The 22,411-nt window shown below is 36.8% G+C and overlaps 1 protein-coding gene across 1 annotated transcript in view; it reads right to left on the reverse strand.

Annotated features, from left to right (window-relative positions):
* EDIL3 (EGF like repeats and discoidin domains 3) overlaps positions 1-22,411 on the reverse strand; it is a 335,221-nt gene that overhangs the window by 173,455 nt on the left and 139,355 nt on the right. Inside the window, exon 6 of the mRNA XM_068981124.1 lies at positions 5,892-6,073. Within this exon, the coding sequence (XP_068837225.1) occupies positions 5,892-6,073 (182 nt within the window). The remainder of the gene's footprint in view (positions 1-5,891; positions 6,074-22,411) is intronic.

The raw sequence follows: 22,411 nt of genomic DNA on the forward strand, positions 1-22,411 counted from the left end.
GATCATGCTCAGAAGACATAATTCACATTTAAGTACACAACAGCTGAACACAGCGAGCTAGGTCCTCTGCACATTCCCAGTACCACGCAGTGCAGTTTAATTACCATGTGAAAACAACCACTCTCTCTCTCCCATCTATTCTGTTCAATAGTCTCTATTCTTCTATAAATCAATTGTCTCTATCTATCCATCCAATATAGTTTTTTTTTTTTAAATCAAGGTGTTATGAAATAAACTTAAATCAGGTATAATACTAACTCTCGCTATGATTGTAATGTATACTTATCAGGGTGGGAGAAAAGGACAGTGTAGTCACCTCTGGCTTTAGAGATAAAAAACAGGAATTCTAGGAATCACTTTATAGACAAGGCAGTAAAGGAGTTGAATCTAAAGAAGACTGGTAGATGGTCAATAGAAGAACCAAGAAGTGTATGTGCCTAATCACAGAAGCATCAAACAGCCAGGTAAAGCTGAGCAAAAGCAAGAAATCCAGGTCAATGAGGTCTTGGGTGCTGAAAGAGAGGGAGCAGCTTAGAGGAAAGAGAATCGGATGCAGCTTCTTTTATATTAGAGAACAATTTCTACCTGGTTAGTCATCTTTTCCATACTTCAGAGAATCTGGAATTAAGATTCAGATCACATTCTTTAAAGCAAATAAGCAAGCAATATGCATTACTATTAGTATAAATGAGGTAAATGACCAAATAATTACTGTATTATTTTTCAGTATAGATAAGTCCTTTTTACATAATGCTAAGTGCCTTTTTGTTTTTAAAAATTAAAAGTTAACATTAAAAAAAAAAACACATACAACTACGTGTGGAAGCTCCCTTCTAATAAACAACTTAAAGGAAAGTAGTAATTTTCCATACAGGATTACTGTTTTTTTTTTAAAGAAAGATGATTAGAAGCAATATATGAATGTCTAGATGTAACTAACCTTATAGAGACATATAGTATGGATGAGAGTGTATCTGAGAACATAGCTTTTTTTTCCAGGAAAAAACAGGATAAAGACTTTTTACTTGAATAAAGAAGTAGTAAAGACATGCTAAATTCTGTGTAATTCAGGTTCTGTAACTAGAAAACATCCTGAAAATGAAAAAAAAATTTTTTTACTTCTTAAATTCTGTGATTCTAAAAATGGTTTTGGTGTCTCAAGGAGCTCCAGGTGCCTATAAGTACCAAAAAAAGTCTTTACACACATTATATATAGGCTTTGTAAAGGAAATAGATGATTACTCTATTTTTTGCAGCATTTGTGAATCTGGTTCACGAAGTTTTAAAAAATCCCCACTGCGTATGCAATTCATATTCTAGAAATCTGATTTTGTAACATAACATGTGTTCACATAAGTCTGTTAGGCCCATGTATTTCACATTATTATTTTGTTTAAAATGTAAAAGGCAGATGGTCTTGCTTTCGGGTATTTAAAATTTTCTAACAGAGAAGAATCTAATAGTCATTTAGGGACATTAACTTTAGAAAATACTTTAAAACTTTATGACTAATGAAAAATGACTACTGATGAATTGCTGCAAAGGTGGGATAAACTTCTGACTGGAATATACAAGATGGTTCTGCCTCCTTCTAGTTGAGAAACTTTTTGTGGGTCACATAATTCCTACTACATTTCCTCATTTTTATTCACTGTTCTTTCTTCTCCTCCACCTTTACAGTTTATCACTACTTGCAGTTTCAAAAACAAAGTGCCCAGATCATCAAACAAAAGTGTCCTTTGCATTTTATTTATTTTTAACATCTCGTGCAGTACAAATTTATAAACTGATAAGACATGTTTTTACAGTGCGGTCTGCGGATGACCTTCAATAAATGGGACTGTGGGGCAATCCAGAAGTTTCTGTTTTCATCCAGTGACCCACGTGATTCCTGTGCCCACTGAAGTCTGAGAAATAACTACCCTCCACCAAGCTCTGTGGCATACAGAAAAGGAACATATTAAGATCATATTCACAGTTTCTAAGGGGTAACGAATTACTTAAAATAGAGATCAACATCTATTTTTTTCCGTGATTAAATAGTAGCACTGAAACAATTACTGTTCAATTAACTTTCAAAGGAAAATTATGGCTTTTCCTTAGTATGTCTGTACATGTTATGTCACTTCAGTCATGTTTGATTCCCTGCAAGCCTATGAACTACAATAGCCTACCAGGCTCCTCTGTCCATGGAATTTCCCAGGCTAGAATACTGGAGTGGGTTGCCATGCCCTCCTCCAAGGGATCTTCCCAACCCAGGGACTAAAGCTGGGTCTCCTGCTTTGGCAGGCAGGTTCATTATTGCCAGTGCCACCTGGGAAGCCTTTCCTTGGTATAGCCATCAAATAGATCGGCACGTAATAATATAGCCATGCAATACATATATAATGGGAATTTCCTTTTGTATTCTATAAATACAATAAGCTAGTTTTTAGCTTAACAAAAGGTCTATTAAAAATAGACTGTCTCGATATAATAAAATATTATGGCTCAAATAAAATGGTTAGCAGATGATGTAACACCAGGCTACACATGTTGCATTATTATGTTTACTCTATTTACTTTCCTATATCTTAGATACAGAGCATTGTAAAGGCAAGTGGTATTGTTTTTCTAGAGTCCAGTGAAAAATAGACCACAGGGCAGACATTCATTTAGTAAATGTCTGGTGAGTGGATGAATAAATAAATGACTGACAATCCAATATGTGTGCATCCCAGAAAGAACATATACAAACAAAAATCACTTTAGAAATTAAAATAAGAAAACAATAAAACATATTTTACTACATGTATCAGTAAAAAAAGGAAAGGAAAATAATAGGAATGAAAAATATTTATCTTTTAAAATAATAATCATCCTGACTAATCTGATTCAATAAGCAAAGTTCCCAGAGGTTTGCTGCTGCTGCTGCTAAGTCACTTCAGTTGTATCCGACTCTGTGCGACCCCATAGATGTCAGCCCATCAGGCTCCCCCGTCCCTGGGATTCTCCAGGCAAGAACACTGGAGTGGGTTGCCATTTCCTTCTCCAATGCATGAAAGTGAAAATGAAGTTGCTCAGTTGTGTCCGACTCTTAGCGACCCCATGGACTGCAACCCACCAGGGTCCTCCATCCATGGGATTTTACAGGCAAGAGTACTAAAGTGGGGTGCCATTGCCTTCTCCATCCCAGAGGTTTAGATAAGCTTTTAATTTTTGCATAATACAAGGCATATTTCTATAATTGTGTAGAGTTATTATTTCTAACATATCAGCCAAAAGGGAAATTGATATTCCAGGATGCTAATGAATGAGTTAATGTTTAAGATGGTGGTTATTTATAACTTGGGGAAAAAAATCTAGGTGAGGAAATAAAGGTCAGAAAAACTTGAAAAGAAAAACAAAAAGATTTCTGTTTAACTATATTTACTGAACTAACTCCTAAAATTCAGAACCAATTATGAACATTGAGGTACTATCCATAATTGCATACTGAGTGTGTAAATTTAAAAATGGCAATTTTAATTTTCATTTCATCAGGATAAGCGAGAAAATGAAATTGAATACTAATTAGTATATGTGTCTTATACACCTAAAAGATTAGGGGAATACTGTGCTCATTATAAGTAAGTTTAAGCAAAGTACTCAAATGCTTCATTTGAACGACTGAATATAAATAAAAGAATACAGTGACAAGGGAAATTAATAATGCTCAAACAAAGAAAATCTGTAAAAATTACACTTTCTGTATCCTCTTAGATATGGTTGTTCTTTAAGAAAAGAGACATATTGTTCTTTGGAAAAATAACTTAGAAAATGAGGTGTTATTAAAGACTATAATAATTCTCTCAACACAATAATGAAATACGTATTGAAAACCAAAAGTGAGTTTTCAGTTTTCCTCCATCATATGCAAGATTTCCTTATCTAATATAAACTCTTTTAAATAACTTTTACTGTTTTTATATAAGAGTTCATTATCATCTTCATAGAAAAAGCAAGAGAACTCCAGAAAAACACCCATTTCTGCTTTACTGACTACACCAAAGCCTTTGACTGTGTGGATCACAACAAACGGTGGAATATTCTTCAAGAGATGGAAATACCAGATGTCCTTACCTGCCTCCTGAGAAATCTGTATGCAGAGCAAAAAGCAACAGTTAGAACTGGATATGGAACAACAGAGTGGTTCCAAATTGGGAAAGGAGTACATCAGGGTGCACTGGATTTCCTGTCTTTTTAGCACACCTCACTGAATCGTTAAACGTTATTAACATGGGCCACACGAACAGAGGTATAAGCTTTCACAGCAATTATAGTTTGAGGACCTTTTCTGCCTTCAAATATGTAGTTTTCCTGTCTCACTTCAGTTAAGGGCTCAAAAGGTATTAAACGGATAATATATAAGACGCAGGCATTACTCTCATCCATCACACCTTTCGGAAATTATTTAATTTCCTGGTATTGCATCATTTTCTCACATTTAAAAACATAGCTGATGATACACAGCTGTGACTTTTTTCCTGTCTTGCATACAGGGTCGTCATTGCCATCTTTCTAAATTCCATATATATGTGTTAGTATATTGTATTGGTGTTTTTCTTTCTGGCTTACTTCACTCTGTATAATCGGCTCCAGTTTCATCTATCTCATCAGAACTGATTCAGATGTATTCTTTTTAACGGCTGAGTAATACTCCATTGTGTACATGTACCAAAGCTTTCTTATCCATTCATCTGCTGATGGACATCTAGGTTGTTTCCATGTCCTGGCTATTATAAACAGTGCTGCGATGAACATTGGGGTACATGTGTCTCTTTCAATTCTGGTTTCCTCGGTGTGTATGCCCAGCAGTGGGATTGCTGGGTCATAAGGTAGTTCTATTTGCAATTTTTTAAGGAATCTCCACACTGTTCTCCATAGTGTCTGTACTAGTTTGCCTTCCCACCAACAGTGTAGGAGGGTTCCCTTTTCTCCACACCCTCTCCAGCATTTATTGCTTGCAGATTTTTGGATTGCAGCCATTCTGACTGGTGTGAAGTGGTACCTCATTGTGGTTTTGATTTGCATTTCTCTGATAATGAGTGATGTTGAGCATCTTTTCATGTGTTTGTTAGCCATCTGTATGTCTTTTTTGGAGAAATGTCTATTTAGTTCTTTGGCCCATTTTTTGATTGGGTCGTTTATTTTTCTGGAGGACTCAGAGGGAGAGGGAGAGGGTGGGATGATTTGGGAGAATGGCATTCTATCATGTATACTATCATGCAAGAATTGAATCGCCAGTCTATGTCTGACGCAGGATACAGCATGCTTGGGACTGGTGCATGGGGATGACCCACTGAGATGTTATGGGGAGGGAGGTGGGAGGGGGGTTCATGTTTGGGAACACATGTAAGAATTAAAGATTTTAAAATTAAAAAAAAAACATAGCTGATGATAATAAATGATAGAGTATGAATTGAAACACACCCAGTTATTGTAGAGGGTGCTGAAGACATTTGAGATATTATACTCCATTGTATAATTTATATATACACATACGGAACCACTAACAGAGAAGGAAAGGACACCATTTTCATTCTCCTGAAGTACCAAAAATTGCTGCTAAGTGTTAACACAGTACTAATGGACACATGGCATATGTAAAATCCTCTCTTTGACATGTACCTTCAGAGAGTGATATTTGCAACTCAAGGTCATTTTAACATTTTTAACTCACTTCATTAACTTTCAAAAGGAATATTCACATTTCCCACAGTTTCAGGATTTATAGTCAGTTTGGACTCTAGCTAAATCATCCTTTCTTCTGTGACCATGAAGAAAAGTCACACATTGGTCACTCACTATCTTCTTTCCGAAATGACTCTAGCCATTCCTCGGCAGAAACCCTGTCCCATCCCATCTGTTACCTGAATCCACGGCCATCTGTCATTTTCTGCAGCTGTCCAGGCATTTATTAGCCCCTTCTTATTCAGACGTGCATAGTAGGGATACCACTTCTGGAGTCCAAAAAGAGCTCGGTGGGTAGATGAAGCTGTGATTTGCTGATTTGAAATGATTCCCCCTTCAATTCCCAATGGGCCAGAGCATTCTAGGAACAAATTAGACGAAAAATGTGAAGGTATCAGAAATAACATATCCAAATGTGGCTGTTAGACTTGATAGGAAATTTTTAAAAGTGATTTCAACCTGGACCATCATGCCATTCAAGCCCCTCTTACTTCACAGGTTTGTTACAGATCACAGCATGAAGTAATTCTTGCTCCCCCCGCCGCTCTCTTCTCACTTTGCTGTGAATGTGGCATCTGAACAGACATGTCCCTGCTGCACTGCTATTCTGTCTTATACACTGCCATCCTTTGTTGATCACATCAACAAAAAGTGTAACGTCCTTAGAAGGTCTATCTCGTAGTTTGAATTTCCATTAGCACACCTCACAAATCATAATTTGTCAAAAAATACCCATTGGTCCATTATTTCTTGGCTAGGCTACATCTGAATTTTGTATTAAAATAATTTTCATACTGACTTAGCATTTCTCACTACTATAACTTTTTCAGTTATATTTTTATAATGGCTGGCTGTTATGCTTCCAAAAAAAGGGTGATGTGTAAACCTGTTAAAACATTTTAAACTATTATAATATAACTTGTGATATGCTATAAGTAACAGGAAATATGTAGACAAATTATTTTTATAGAGTAAGCAGGTAAGCACTCAGACATTATATAGAGCAGTATAAATACCACTCAGTAAATCAATATATTAAAATATTTACTTTTCTAATTTTAATTCAAAATACACAACTCTATCAGTAGGGATTCTGCATATATTTTAGCATGTTTCTTTATTTTTTGTTAAATTTGTAAATTGGAATTCAAGATACATTTACTAATAAATACTTAAAATACCAAGATTAAAGCATAATATACTCAAAATAATAGGTCCTCAGAAACTGAAGGTATTTAGATTTTAAAATCAGAAATAAAAGTAAATTGATGTAAAAATAATATATGTATTCAAAATTTTTTAAATTAAAAAATAAAAATAATATAAGTACTATGTATATAATATACATTTGAATTTCTTAATTATTTACTAAAAATTCACCAGACAGTACACTTATTTTTAATTCAGTTTTGAAAATTCAGAATAAGTATTATTATAATGAAAAGCAATACCTAGTTTTCTTAATTTCAATAACATATACTATACTCATTGAAAAATTAGGTTTGTATAATAAATATGATAATCCTATTATAAAATATACTATAATGATAACTAGAATTCTTGAAAATATGAAAGGAGTATACTGCTATTATTAAACCTTAGTGCATATAAGTCACAGAGAAGGCAATGGCGACCCACTCCAGTACTCTTGCCTGGAAAATCCCATGGGCAGAGGAGCCTGGTGGGCTGCCGTCTATGGGGTCACGCAGCTGCAGCAGCATGTAAGTCAACTTAGTCATTGCTACCAAGGATATTTTAGATTTTAATTACTACTGAAGTCTAACAATTGTTAGTAATTATATATTTACATTCAGATTGAGGATGCAAATATGAAAGGAAGAATTCTGCCACTGGACTATAATATTTTAAAAAGTTACAAGGATGATTCTCACTGGTAACCATTTTGTTTTCCACTAAGCATAAATGTTTCTTTTTTCTATTCCAAGCTCAGATAATAAGTAGTTCAAAGGACATTATTTAGAAACATTTTCCCAATGAATTTAAAACCTTTAAACACTTTTTATAAAAACAAAACTTGTGGATAAGTTATCATCTTAATCAGTTGTTATTAGTATATATGACATTAATATAGCAAAAATTACATCTTTGTGATTGATAGCTGACAAATTATTCACTTGCTGAGTTAAATTTAGTATAGATATTTTCTAAAGCATTGTATTTAGAACTCTAGCACTTTATAAAGGTGCACTATATCACTTGGAAGTCATTTAATTAAGAAGCCATTCATTTTCAGAATTGCACCATTAAGAGTCACGGATAATAATCTGATTTTCACATTCCTAAAAAATAACATTGAAAACTCAAATATTGAGTCTTTGGATTCTTGCTCTGCTTTGCATTTCAAACTTCAAGATCTTTTCAGATTTCCTAAAAGCACTAAGTAACTTTCATGATGACACTTTGATTTTAAGCAACTGCAGGAGGCTGGGTTTTTAAGAACGCTGCCATTAAAAAGAGTCTCAAGGATGCTTGTCCTTGATTTGTACAATGTTTGGATGGAAAAGTACAGCAGGCAGGGAGGCCATTTATTGTAGGCCAGTCAGTGGAATGGCAGAGCCAGAGTCAGCTTTGATTAATTAAACTGCAAAATAGCCTTAGAAAGAACTCTGTACCATTTAGTTGTTTACTTCTAAAGACCTTATGTGGAATTGGATATCCTCACCGAATTTGTAACCATCAAAAAAAATTAGACCTCAAACCACACTATTCAGCATGTCCACTTTGTCAGTCCTCTTAACCTCCCTTTACTAGCAACCATATCAGCAAACAATGGCTATGAACTGTTACTTTATCATATAGGCCAAACACCAATGAGCAATTTAAAAAGATATTTGCATTTATTTACTCTGCCATAGGGTCCCAATTTTGTCATGTCTTCAACAGTCATACATTCAAACAAAATAGAATTAAAAAATATATATTGACATGCTGTATATATATAGTATTTCACAGCTTACAAAATACTTTCTCCTGAGCTATTTCAGTGCTGTGAGGTCAAAACGGATGCATTTTTCTTTTCTCAGCCCTCAAGTCCACAAGTTCTTTTAGAATGAACTTTTGTAACATTTACTTACATACCATACATACTATATGCGGGCCGTGACTCTGGTTGCGGGGGGGTGGGGCGGTTCTTGAGCAAAACATGAGTGTGTGAAGTATCAGCTTAATTCCTTAAAAATGAAATGGTCTTCAGTTCTTCTTATTTCAAAAATTGTGGTTATGGTGACACTGAGTCTACCAGCTGTGAGGTAATGACAGATAAATGGTGTGTTCCCTTTGTGACCATAAATTGTTAATAATGAGCTTGGTTCCACAAGGTCACTTGCACGTCTCTCCTTAGAGACGAGGCCATCGCAGCCTTTTAGCTCTGTGGAGCAGACACCGAGTCTTACACTGCTGCATTCTCAGATGCTCACAGTAGCTTGGCTTGTACACAAGAGCTCAGGAAATATTGCTGAATACTGGTACTGGGTGCTTTTATTCCTAGACAGTAACCTAATAAGCAAATCTCAGTATTAGACTTTATTTCACACTGGAAAGTTGTCACAACAGCAGCTTTTTCTTCACTAATCATTTGGACCACAATCAAATGGATGTCATCATAATAAAAGGTTCAAAATCCAATTTCCTTTTGCCTGTGCCATCCACTTCCCCAATGTCCTATTAAATACAACAGTTATAAAAACTAATGAAGGAGCTGCAATTCAGAATGCAAATGATTATACACCTAAGATTAAGTGACCTTAAGCTGCGAACAATAAGATGATTAAAAGAAAGATAACGTGGAGATACATGCTATCACCATCCATAAATGAGGGAAGGACATGAAATCATACTTGATGAAAAATAATATTAGATGAGCATTTTGAAGTTTGAAAAGTGCATCCACATGTGTTTCCTCACATAATCAACATAACAGTTCAAGGAAAAAAGGTTATCACACGCATTTCATAAATGAGGAAACCAGTGAGGAGGGAAGGTAAACTCATAAAAGGTAAGTCTGGAATTTAAGCCAAATGTTTCTGCAGAAACAGAAAATAATATCAGTTGATAAAGTGAAGAGTTCAGTAATTCTTTAAAAGCTGATGCTGAATGGTTTTTCTTCTGTTGTTATTTTACATGGGGATGTGTGTACACATACTAGGAATAGAGGCTAGGAGAATTAACATGAAGGAATCATGTAGAGTATTACAAGTGGTACTCAGGATATGCTAGAGCTTTCACGAACTGGGGAATATTAAAACAGTAGGCAACAGTCTGTGACAGTGAGTCACAGAAGTAAATATTGAGGCAATATGGTGGTCTGTGTCCCTTTACACGTGTTAAAAAAAAATTGACCCTCTACCATTATTGACCTATAGATTGCTTACCTAATTTGGATAGGTTTACTCAGTCCTGATTAATTCATTGACCTCTTATTATGTGCCCATCTACCCAGCAATCTATCTATCTATTCATCCATCCATCCACTCTCCATTCATTAAATTCAATTTTGAAAGCTGCATATTAATTAAAGGCCTTCTATACACAGGCACTTTTTAAGGCAGTGGAGATACAAGGATGAAAAAGGCAGAAAAAGACTCAGCTCTTGAGGTTCATATTCTAGTGCAGAGACAAACTCTAAACAAACACTTACTTAAACAAGGAGACACCATAAAGTGGTAAGTGAAGAAAAAAAAGGGTGAACCAGGTGGAGGTGTGAGATGATCAATGACAGGCTTTCTGAGAGAGGACATACATCTGATCTCTAAGTGAGAAGCAGGAATTGGCTACTGCACTAGATTTACTGTACTGGTTTTCTGAAGGAGCTTTCAGTCCAGTGGGAGAGACAGAAACAAAGAAAGAAACAAAAAAATCAATATAACATGGCAGATGCTGTGATGTTGGATGTACAGGATTCCCTGGGAGAATGGGAGAGGGAATTACAATCCAGCCGGGGCTTCATGGTATAGAGTAGGGGTTAACATATTGAAGAAGAAAGGGAGGGCAGACAGAGAAATAGGAAAAAAACTGGTATGACTAGGGACGTGAAGGCAGATCAGTATTATTAGAGCAAGATGGGTTGGTGAGAGGTTAAAGGATAGGGTAAAGAAGCAGAGACAGATTATTTTTCTGGAAATCTTGCTGAAAAAAAAAAAAACTGATTCTATTAGTGAGGGGAAATTTTCGAAGGATTTTAACTATGGTGATATTGTCACTTAGCATAAATGATTTAAGAGGGGCCAAAACTAGGGCCAAGTAGCAAACTACTACTACGGTCCAGGTGAAAAATGATGCAGGTCTGAAAGAGCAATGGAGAAGAAGAGGAGTTCAAAGCGTATTCAGAAATCAAAATCGAGCATCCGTGTTTACAGTGTTAGTCATTCTGTCATGTCTGAATCTTTGTAACCCCATGGACTATAGCCTGCCAAGCTCCTCTGTCCATGGGATTTCCCAGGCAAGAATAGGGAGTGAGTATCCATTCCCTTTTCCAGGGGATCTTCCTGACCCAGGCATCAAACCTGGGTCTCCTGCACTGCAGGCAGATTCTTGACTGTCTAATTAGATGTAGAATGGAGGAGAAAAATGGAGTTATCTTCGAGGGTGACAGACAGTAAGTAGGAGATAGTCATTCCCAGTTGAGGGATTGGCTATGTCTGACAAATAACACCTTTAACTCTAATTCCTTCCTTAAAATGTTATCAACAATTATTCTTGCTGCTGGACTGCATTTGAGAGGATCTGTCTTAATCCCACTTGCTATTACTATGCAGAACACCACAGGCTACATTCACATCAACCAGGATCCAGGGACAGTTTTGAAAATTGAAAACCTGTTTCTATGCGGAGGCCACACCCAGAACTTGCCTGCCTCACAGCTCATCCATGCATGTACATCTGCTGTCCCACAAAATGGGGAGCCCCTCATAGACCAGGGTTATATCTCACATGGTATCCAGCAGCAAGCCTCATTCTCAGCAGAAAACTGATCTCAAAATAAATATATAAGGCAAATAAACAGTAATAATTACAGCCAATATTATAACATTTTATTTTTATAATTTACTTATAAATTAAGAACATTTCATCTAGTCTCTCAAGAGTACACTGATATTGAGACCTTTAGAATGTTTAAACATTGAGCAAAGAGGAAGAGCATCTTTTCCATTAAAAAAAAAAAAGGACTGACAATCAAGTAGGTTAGTTCTGTTTCTCAACTTGTTGCTGCCCAACAACCAGGTATCTCTGAAACCGTCTACTGTTACGCCTTGAGTAGGGTTTTCCCAGGTGGCTCAGTGGTAAAGATGCAGGAGATGCAGGTTCGATCCCTGGGTCAGAAAGATCCCCTCGAGTAGGAAATACCAATCCACTTCAGCATTCTTGCCTGGAAAATTCCATACAGAGGGAAGCGTAGTGGGCTGCGGTCCATAGGGTCGCACAGAGTCAGACACAAATGAGCACACACACACACACACACCTACAGTGTGCTAAGTGGCAATTTGATCACCGCCGAATATGGCGGTAGAACATGGCGGTCTACGGTTTGTGACCATTAGACCTGTGTTTATGTATCTTTGGTCCTGTGCTTGCTTTTGTCAGATTCAACAATAATTCTAAATTAATGAGTCCTATCAACATCAATGACCAGAGGCTTTTAGGTGGCATTTACATAATCAGTTAAATAATCAGTTTGTCGGAATGGTCTGAGTGGCCGGAAATGCCTCCTGCCCTTCACACGGACAGGGTGAGTGAGTGATGTCACCTGGCAGGGGTGCTCAAGCAGCTGGGCCAGCTGGGGCCAAGCCTCATGCGTTCTCCCCAGAGCCACTTTTCCACTTTTGCCAAGTCCACACGCAAATAAAACCGCTTCAACATGAAGCCTTTCTCACTCTGCAAACTCATTCTCTGGAGTGTGGTAAAGAATGGCATCTGCATTTTATTGATCTTGCAGCTGACAGGGAAGCCGTACTTCAAGATGTCTCACATCTTGTTCCTGAGTGTGCCGGTTAAGCCTTTCAAATAAGGGGGATGCTTGGCTGCATCCGTAACAGGAACGTACTGCTTTCATTTGCCCTATCTCAATATCCAGACATCTTCAGAATGAAAGGATTTCAAATTAAAGCCATGTTAGAAACAAATCTTTAAACATCTCCAGTCCTCTCCTTCTCTGAGCATCTCATCTTACAGGAGTGCGGATCCTCTGCTGTGCTTAGCATAGCACGATAATTGTGCTGAACAAGAGCGCTGGCGAAGGAATTACTGATGACCTCCAATACTGCGGAAACAGATGCTGATTCAAGCAGAAACTTCTCTCTGTGCCACTTGGACCACAGCCTTTCTTTTATTCCTAGGGTTTGTTCTATTTTGAGAGTTGTCTTGAGACTAGGTTCTAAATTGGTGAGGGAGAGATCAAGGCCACTATTTCTCACTTAGTGGCTCAGGGGTTGAAAGGAACCCTTAAAATTTTTGCTTGTGAGTTTTCCAGTATTGAAAATAATAGAGTATAGTTCTTAATAGAAAGGGGAAATTCTTTAGTGGCCACCTATCACAGAATCAGTCTTTAAGACTGAAGAAAATTAGCATTTATCAAGAGTGAGCAGCCCATCCGATGCAAAGAAGTAGAGTATTCTCTAAGGTGGACAGGCATTTTATGTGCATTCCAAATAAGCTTAACTTATTTGGAATTTAAGTTAAATTTAAATTTAAGCCCCCTCCATCCCCACCCCAGCCTTCCCACATGCTTGCTGGATTTTCTCAGCTTATCATTCTTCAGGGGTTGGGAAGTGGTGTCAGAGGAAAGTGGACAAGGAACCGAACAACGTCATAGAAGTAGAAGAAAAGTTGCTCTCAGAAATAAGGTTTGGATGCACTAGCTTGGAGATAGGAGAGCAGGGGGATGGGGAAGGAGCCCCCTGGACATGGTGAGAGAATGTGAAGGTAGACACACACAACACAGCCCTCCCATCACTCACAAACCACCTCGGAGCGCCCGTAGGGATCAGCCAGCCTCGCCTCATCGCACTGAGAGTGATCATCTTAAAAGGACTTAGAGCGAAAAATCCCATTTGGGGATGTTTGCTTCTCTCTGCACTTAGAGAATGCTTCAGGACATAGATTTCACATATGGCCAGAGTAACCTTGCTTAGGGAAGCTAGTACTTGCAAAAATCATCAAAATAGTTTCTCCAGATTAGTTAAGCTTATTTGGAATTCACATAAAATGCATGTGCACCTTGGAGAAAACTCTACTTTTTTGCATTGGTTGGGCTACTTATTCTTGATAAATGCTAATTTTCTTCAGTCTTGAAGACTGATTCTGTGATATATGGCCACTAAAGAATTTCTCCTTTCTATTAGGAACTATACTTTATTATTTTCAATATCAGAAAGCTCGGAGGTGCCTGAGATAAATGATGGGGAACTACTATTTATGCGTATTTTTTCCTCTTGGACAATAAACTTCTTAACGGTAGAAACCACGCCTTTTGCATTATGTATGTTTTCAAAGCACTTAGCACAGTGCCTTACAATTGGCAGTTCTCAATTCTATGGGTTATCATAAATTAAAACTAATCACTGCTGTTTTGGAATTACTTTTCTTCCTTTCTTGAAACTAAATTAATCTTCTAAACATAGATATTATCACTCTAGGGATTCTACATACTAGGTGGGCATTAAAATCAGAAATACTTTTGGTATGCTGGACCACTTGAAATACATAAGAATTAGCTCTTGGAGGTAGGGGAAATATGTTTGGAATGAAAATCAGCCTTCATAAAGTTACAAATTCTATTATCAGCCATCTAGCTATTTCCCTATAAAAGATGGTTATGCTTTTCTTCACATTGTATTATCTTAAATCAATTATGATGTAATCTCAGTTAAATTAATTGTTTTAAATTCAGGAAAAATTAAACTCATGAATAAGCTCAATTAGAATAGGAAATTGTCCATTAATATTTCCCCAAGCTAATTTTTTGAACATATTGATGCAGAATGATAGTGTTATTTAAATAGCAGGGTCTACAGACTCTAGTATTCAAAAGCCAAAATTTGTATTGAGATAATTTACAGAAGTCAATTAAATCTAATATTATCATCCTATCACAGTTAAAAGGCATTGCCATAGGACAATCAAAGAGCATATTTTAGTTTGTGTAAGATGGATTCTCTCAGAAAAGAAAAGCACACGTGCTTTTCAAGCACTGAACGCACTTTTGCAGGCAGGCAAGATTTTAGTAACTTGTACTCAGGCTTCCACCTACACTGCACAATTCATCTTCTACCAACTATGAAGATAACAACATGGTTTGATGAAATATTTGTCTGTAGACTCAAAAGCCTGCAATTCAAAAACGTGCAGGTATACCTACTCTCGCCTTCTGACAAAACATATCTGCACAGGAAGAGCTTAAAAGGGGTATAATGGCATGGTAAATGCTAAAGGTGGGATTCAGTTGCTTCAGGACACAGGAGTCGAATACTAAATGCAAATATTCGAGCACTGCCATGCAAAAGACACTTTCCCACACTTACAAGTTATTTACATCTTTTAGGTGTCTTTGGTAAATGTCTATCATGGTAAGTACTGCAAGGAACTGCCTCTGATGTTTGGTTATAAAGCAATATGACTGGCATGTCAAACACAGATTTTTATTTCAGAGATAAATCACTGTCCCAAATCCAATTATTAGCTACCTAGGCGTTTTTTTCTGTACAATGCAGCTTTGCTTTTCTTCATGCTGGATGTTATCTCAGGTTAAGTATGAAGTCTCAGTGTTCCAGAGGTCAAAAGAAACTAAGCCGGAAAAGAACAAACGGGAAGCTACTGCAGATGGCAGGTACAGCACAACAAGCCCTCTCTAAGGCTGGCATTCCTTGAGAAGTTGGTGGAACGAAGGCTCGAAGGCAAAATGGAGCCTGAAAGTACTCAGTAGCTGATTTGATTATTTGAATTCTAGAACTATCTATTGATACATGTATATTAACTCCTAAAATATCTACATAAATAGATATACTATATAAATGGATAATTCTTATACAGTCAGAGAGGTATGAGAGTAGAAAAGGGAACTAAGTTCTCACAAGTAATTTTTTTTTTAAAGTCTGCTCTCCACATCACAGCATCAGCTGCTGTTTTTCCTCTTTCCAAACTAAATCAAAGAGTAAATCTTGGGCTTCTATTGTGGTCCAGTGGTTAAGAATCCAGTGGAAACCTGCCAAAGCAGGGGATATAGGTTTGATCCCTGGTCTGCAAGGATTCCATGTGCCACAGGGCAACTAAGCTCATGAACCACAGCTACTGGGCCCAAGGGCAAAATCTACAGAAGCCCAAGTGCCATAGAGCCTGTGCTCCACAAGAGAAGCCACTATAATGAGAAGCTTGTGTACCCCAGCTAGAAAGTAGCCGCGGTTCGAGGCAAATAGAGAAAGCCCACACAGCAACGAAGAGCTGCTGCTGCTGCTAAGTCGCTTCAGTCGTGTCCGACTCTGTGCGACCCCATAGACGGCAGCCCACCAGGCTCCCCCGTCCCTGGGATTCTCCAGGCAGGAACACTGGAGTGGGTTGCCATTTCCTTCTCCAACGCTTGAAAGTGAAGTCACTCAGTCGTGTCCGACTCTTAGCGACCCCATGGACTGCAGCCTACCAGGCTCCTCCATCCATGGGATTTTCCAGGCAAGAGTACTGGAGTGCTGAGGCAGCCAAAAATAAATTAATTTTTTAAAAGTTAATCTTTTGTCACTATTTCCAGGACAGAACTGAGACAGAAGATGAATTCTTGATTGATTCTAGGAATCAAACATTTCTAGAGAGTATCACAAATGCTTTGCATAGAGTATTTGCCATGACTTTGGAATTTCTGAAAGGGAAAACCGAACAAAGAATTTATAATAAAACAAAAGTAAAGCTATGGAAACAAAGGATGAATTATGAATTTTATAGAAAGAGCACTCTAGGAAAAGTTAATAGAGTACCATTTTGTTATAAATCTGTAGAAGCTAAGCCAGCTTTTCATACATTATTTCTTATCTGAGATTCATATGAGATCAGTTTTATAATGTAAGGAATATAGGTCAGCCTATTAAAATAGGAAATTTACCTTTGCTTCTTTTCAAAGCTACTATATATAATAATAAAGTAGACCTTGATGTTTTGTTATGTTCAGGTTAAATGTTCATTTTTGTTAGACAGTATTTGTAGAAAAAACAGCTAAATAGTGTATTGTGCTGTGTGCTGAGTTGCTCAGTCATGTCTGACTCTTTAAGACCCCATGCACTGTAGCCTGTCAGTATCCTCTGTCCATGGGGATTCTCCAGGCAAGAATACTGGAGTGGGTTGCCATGCCCTCCTCCAGGGGATCTTCCCAACCTAGGGATCAAACCCCGGTCTGTTACCTAATAATGAACACTAGTAATATACCTAATAATGGGAAAGTTTGAAGGCCAAAGGAGAAGAGGTGGCAGAAGACGAGATGGTGAGATATCATCACCAATTCTACAGACATGAATTTGAGCCAACTCTGGGAGATAGTGGAAGACAGAGGAGCCTTGTATGCTGCAGTCCGTAATGTCACAGAGTCAAATACAATTCAGCAACTGAACAACAACAAATAATGACACATATATTTCTGACAAATAAGGTATTAAAAACCTTACATCTAGATTTAGATATTCAGTTGCTGGAAAAGGTATAGAATATTAGCTGTGTTCAACAAAATATTCATATACTTTATGATACACTGCTATTTTCTGGTATGTTCAAACAGAATACATGATTGTTATGTAGTCTGACCTAAAAGATTAAGTAAATAGATATGCTTCTTACAAACTTCTTATAAACTTAAAAATAGATGTCAAATATAAAGTTTTAAACTACAAATAATCCTGTGACTGCCCATTACAAGTTTCAGATTTTGAAAAGGTAGTCAAAACTAGAATTTTATGCTTTTTCTTAAGCTTTTAATTAAAAGAGGACTTAATATTTCTCTTACTTTGTAATGAGGTAAAAGACTAGCTTCTCCAGAGGCTTTATCTTACTATCTTACTCATGTTGAATTGCTCAACACCCTAGTTACATATTTACAAGATTAACCAGGAATCAGGTAAAGGTCAACAAATCACAAACATAAAATAAAGCATAGCCATTAACCCAAAGGCATTAATGCTTCCCTTGTGGCTTAAAAGGTAAAGTATCTGCCTGCAATGCCAGAGACATGGGTTCAATCCCTGGGTAGGGAAGATCCCCTGGAGAAGGTTATGGTAACCCATTCCAATATTCTTTCCTGGATGATCCCATGGACTAAGGAGCCTCATGGGATCACAAAGAGTTGGACAAGACTAAGTGATTAACACTGTTACTTTCATTAACCCAAAATGAAAATGGAAGAATTATTATCATTGCTAAAAATTCCTGTAAATTATGCAGAAAGTGATTTTCATTCTTAGGAATTCTTCACTTTAGTCAAGTGTTTCAAAAAATACTAAAAGCAGTTACTTTGCAACTTAACAACCATTAGGACACAGCAGGATATAGCTATTATTATTAATATACAAGAATGATAAATTACACAAAATAGAACAAGGGACATAAATTTTACCTTGTATTATTAGGAAAAATATTTCATTAGTTGAACATTTTTCTTCAATTACCCAAAACCTTTTTAGACACATAAAAGAAATATTATGAACTTTAAATATTATGTGAACTATAAATTGCTCAGGTAGGAGTTATTACAGTTCTTCTTTGTGCCTTAGTTCTTTCAAACATTATCTGCTCAGCTAAATCAAAACTGAAGAGATAAAAATAGAAACATTCATTTTATATTAATAGATATAAACATCTACAGTTTCATAGGATCATACAATTTTCAAATGTAGGTAATTTATTTGGGAAATAAGGTAACAAGTGTCGTATACTGGTGACATAATATATATAAAGTGACTTATTGAGTCTTGGCCCACTTTCTAGTATATTAGTTCATCAAGACTATTTTCACTGTAATTTTGATGGAGGGTATGAATGAAAATGCAGTTCCAGATATCTGTATTTTTAAAAACATTTGGGTGATAAGGGCTTCCCTGGTGGCTCAAAGGTTAAAGCATCTGCCTGCAATGTGGGAGACCTGGGTTCGATCCTTGGGTCAGGAAGATCCCCTGGAGAAGGAAATGGCAACCCACTATAGTATTCTTGCCTGGAGAATCCCATGGATGGAGGAGCCTGGTGGGCTACAGTCCACCGGGTCGCAAAGAGTAGGAAACAACTGAGAACTTCACTCACTCAATATATATAGCAAAGTATGGAAACTATGAGTTAATCATCTGTATTATTGGGAAAAGAACATCCACCTTAGATTTGTTTCATAGACTAGACACAATATATCGTAAACACATAGTAAATCATAAGGCAGTTAATATGCCCTTAATGAATAGCAGTTCCTTATACTGTAATTGTTATTTTATTGTTGTTATAAAGCAAAAGTTAGGATTAAAAGTTATGGTTAGGAGAGACTGACTTTCACTATGACTATCTGAATACCGAAGACTGAAAAATATATTGCCAGTTCAGCCAGGTTTTCCAAGTATTCACTTCTTATTCAGGAAATAAAAGAAGAGAGAACATCTACTCCCATTTCCCACACAAAATATTCTTAATAAAAATTAATACATACATAAGCACGATTATTAATCATGAAGAGTCATTGAAAATGATCCAAAATGTCATGCCACTTGGCATTTCCTTAATATCAGATTCATCATCAGATAATTCTGTCACCAAAGCATTCAGATTGTCATATAAATCTCTGCCTAGGGGAAATATACACTATAGCTTCTTATAATGAAGGAAAACGAAATGGTTCCCCACAGTATATTGCCAGACTCACTGGATATAAAAATAACTAATTAAATAATCTCTTTTTAAAATAGGTCTGTGACTGGCAGGCACTTTTTTTCATTGTGGTACAAAACAGGGATTTCTCCTATGGAAAAATCTCATATTAATACTTTGATAAACTAGATTATAACTCTGAAAAGAGCCTTTATAATCAAGTTTTTTTTTTTCCCCAATTTAATATCCGAGTAATCTTATCTTTAGTTTGGATGGAGATAAAGTTTTAGCTGGCAGCAATTTTGCTGCAGTAATCAAAGAAATCTCATTTCCTCAAGTCCATAACTGACAGTAAAGCAACAAACCATTTCCCCCCAAATTGAATAGGACCTGATTTCTTTATCTTCAGCATAACCGTTTTTGTTTCATTGTGACTTATTTTTCCAATCAATGTGAGAAGAATGTTAATATTCACTGTTTTGGATTTCCAAAGACATAAAGTGGATGTATTAGAAGAAAAAATCATGAAATGCCCCGTTAGTACCTAGCCACCTCTGTTTTGATCTGATTTTCAGACAGAAGAAAAACACGCACGAGTACTGGTTTCTTGTGTGTGTGTGTTAGTCTCTCAGCTGTGTCTGACCCTTTGCGACCCCACGGATTATGGCCCCCCAGGCCTCTCTGTCCATGGAATTCTCCAGACAAGAACCATTCCCTTCTCCAGAGGAACTCCCAAGCCAGGGATCGAACCCTGGTCTTCTGCCTTGCAGGCAGATTCTTTACCATTTGAGGTGTTAAATAAGCAAAGTAAAATGAAGAGACACTTTCAGAAGAAACTTCTTTGCTCCAAATGTATGGATTTTTTCTCTCACAGACATTCTTAAAGAATAAAAATGAAGACTGCATATGTTTATTGCAAAGAAAATATGTCAAGTATTTCAGCCTCAAAATAACCCCATGGAGACTAATTTCATTCCCCGTTTTAAATGAGGCTCAGAGAGGTTAAATAACTCCTAAATTCACAGAGGAAAGATTTGGCCCTAGGTGTTTTGGTTACCAAAGGGTCATGACAAACACTATGGCATGATACGATGTTTGGGGGACATTTGCTGCACTGTGTGTTAAGAGTGTGGAGAAGTGACAAGCAGTTCCATCATATTTACAAAGACAAAGAGTAGTAAAATAGCTCACTCTATGTTCTTCATCATTGTTTCTGTCACGGCGTATAGGCTGAAGGGTCAACACTGATAGCTATCCATCTAACATTTAAAAAGAGATTATGAATGTTGAAGGAGCAAAGCAGAGACATGACATTTCATACTCTAGTCTTAAGGTTCAAGTGATGCTAATTTAAAGTTAGCATCATTTGATAGCTAGATATCCATAGGAAAGGACTATGGTGAATGGCCTACCTCAAGGGTTTCTACAACTTTAGTTTTCTTCTCTCTCTTGCTTTTTATTTTCTTTCTATAATACATGAACTGCTTTCATATATTCACCTATGAGAAAGTCAATTACAATAAGGGCATTCTTCTCTGTTTAACAAAATACCTCTGCCTAAATTATGGAGGCAACTATTCTCAATGTTAATACCTTCAAACAAGAAATTCGCAAATGGGTAAGTATCACATTAGTCTATATCTATAATTTATAGTAGTAGCAGTGTTAGTGGCTTAGTCGTGTCTGATTCTTTGCGACCCCACAGACTGGCCCACCAGACTCCTCTGTCCATGGGATTCTCCAGGCAAGAATACTGGAGTGGGTTGCCATTCCCTTCTCCAAGGGATCTTCCCAACCCAGGGATCAAACCCAGGTTTCCTGCATTACAGGCAGATTCTTTACCATCTGAGCTACAGGGAAGCCCATATAATTTATACATAGTTTATATATAGTTTATGTATATAATCTCCAAAATTCATATCATTACTTTATCAAGAACTTTATGTTCTAACCCCAGGATTGGGGTAGCTGTTAAGCTTTGTTCTTAAAGCTTTGTATTTTAGGTGCGCAATAATTGTTAGAAAAATGAACAGACACCAGTTATACATTCATGTACACATGAACTTGGATTTCCCCAGTGTATTTCCCTTTCCTTTCATAATCAATTTATTATATATCCAAGATTCAGTGTCTGTGATAGCATATTGAAAAGCATGAAGAAAATAAATCAACTGATTATATTTATTCCACATACCTTATAATTACTTTAAAATTCAGTTTTAACTCTAATTTCTCACGAGCATGCTGTAGGCTATGCTTAGTCTCTCAGTTGTGTCTGAATAGTTGTGACCCCATGGATGGCAGCCCGTCAGGTGCCTCTGTCCAGTGGAATTTTCCAGGCAGGGATACCAGAGTGGGTTGCCATTTCCTCCTCCAGGGGATCTTCCCAACCGAGGGATCCAACCCAGGTCTCCTGTATTGCGGGCAGATTCTTCACCTACTGAGCCACCAGGGAAGCCCAGGCATAGCTATTTAATAATGTGAATTATTAACTGAAACACAATTTTTACAGTATTTAATTTCTATCAATACTCTCTGGCTAAGATGGAATACTAAAAATAAAATTCATTTCAACCAGTAATAAAAGCAGCCTATAGACAATTTACCTGGCTAGCCAGCTCCTGGAATTTCAAAACACTGTATGTGCTATTATATTCTTGGGAGTAGAGAGGCTATGAGTATAATGTGAAGTGGTTACTCCTTTTTACTTATATGCTGTTAAAAAGTGTAAGACCATACCCATCACATTTTCCAATATTTTTCTTTTTTAAAATTCAGTTTAAATTTAGATTACATGTTTCCAGTGGTCTGTTCATTATGTTTCAATAAATGATAGTCTGTTTCCCCTTCTTATATTAATCAATATAGATGA

The sequence above is a fragment of the Capricornis sumatraensis genome, chromosome 9 (genome assembly GCF_032405125.1).
Source record: "Capricornis sumatraensis isolate serow.1 chromosome 9, serow.2, whole genome shotgun sequence".
Classification (NCBI taxonomy): Eukaryota; Metazoa; Chordata; class Mammalia; order Artiodactyla; family Bovidae; genus Capricornis; species Capricornis sumatraensis.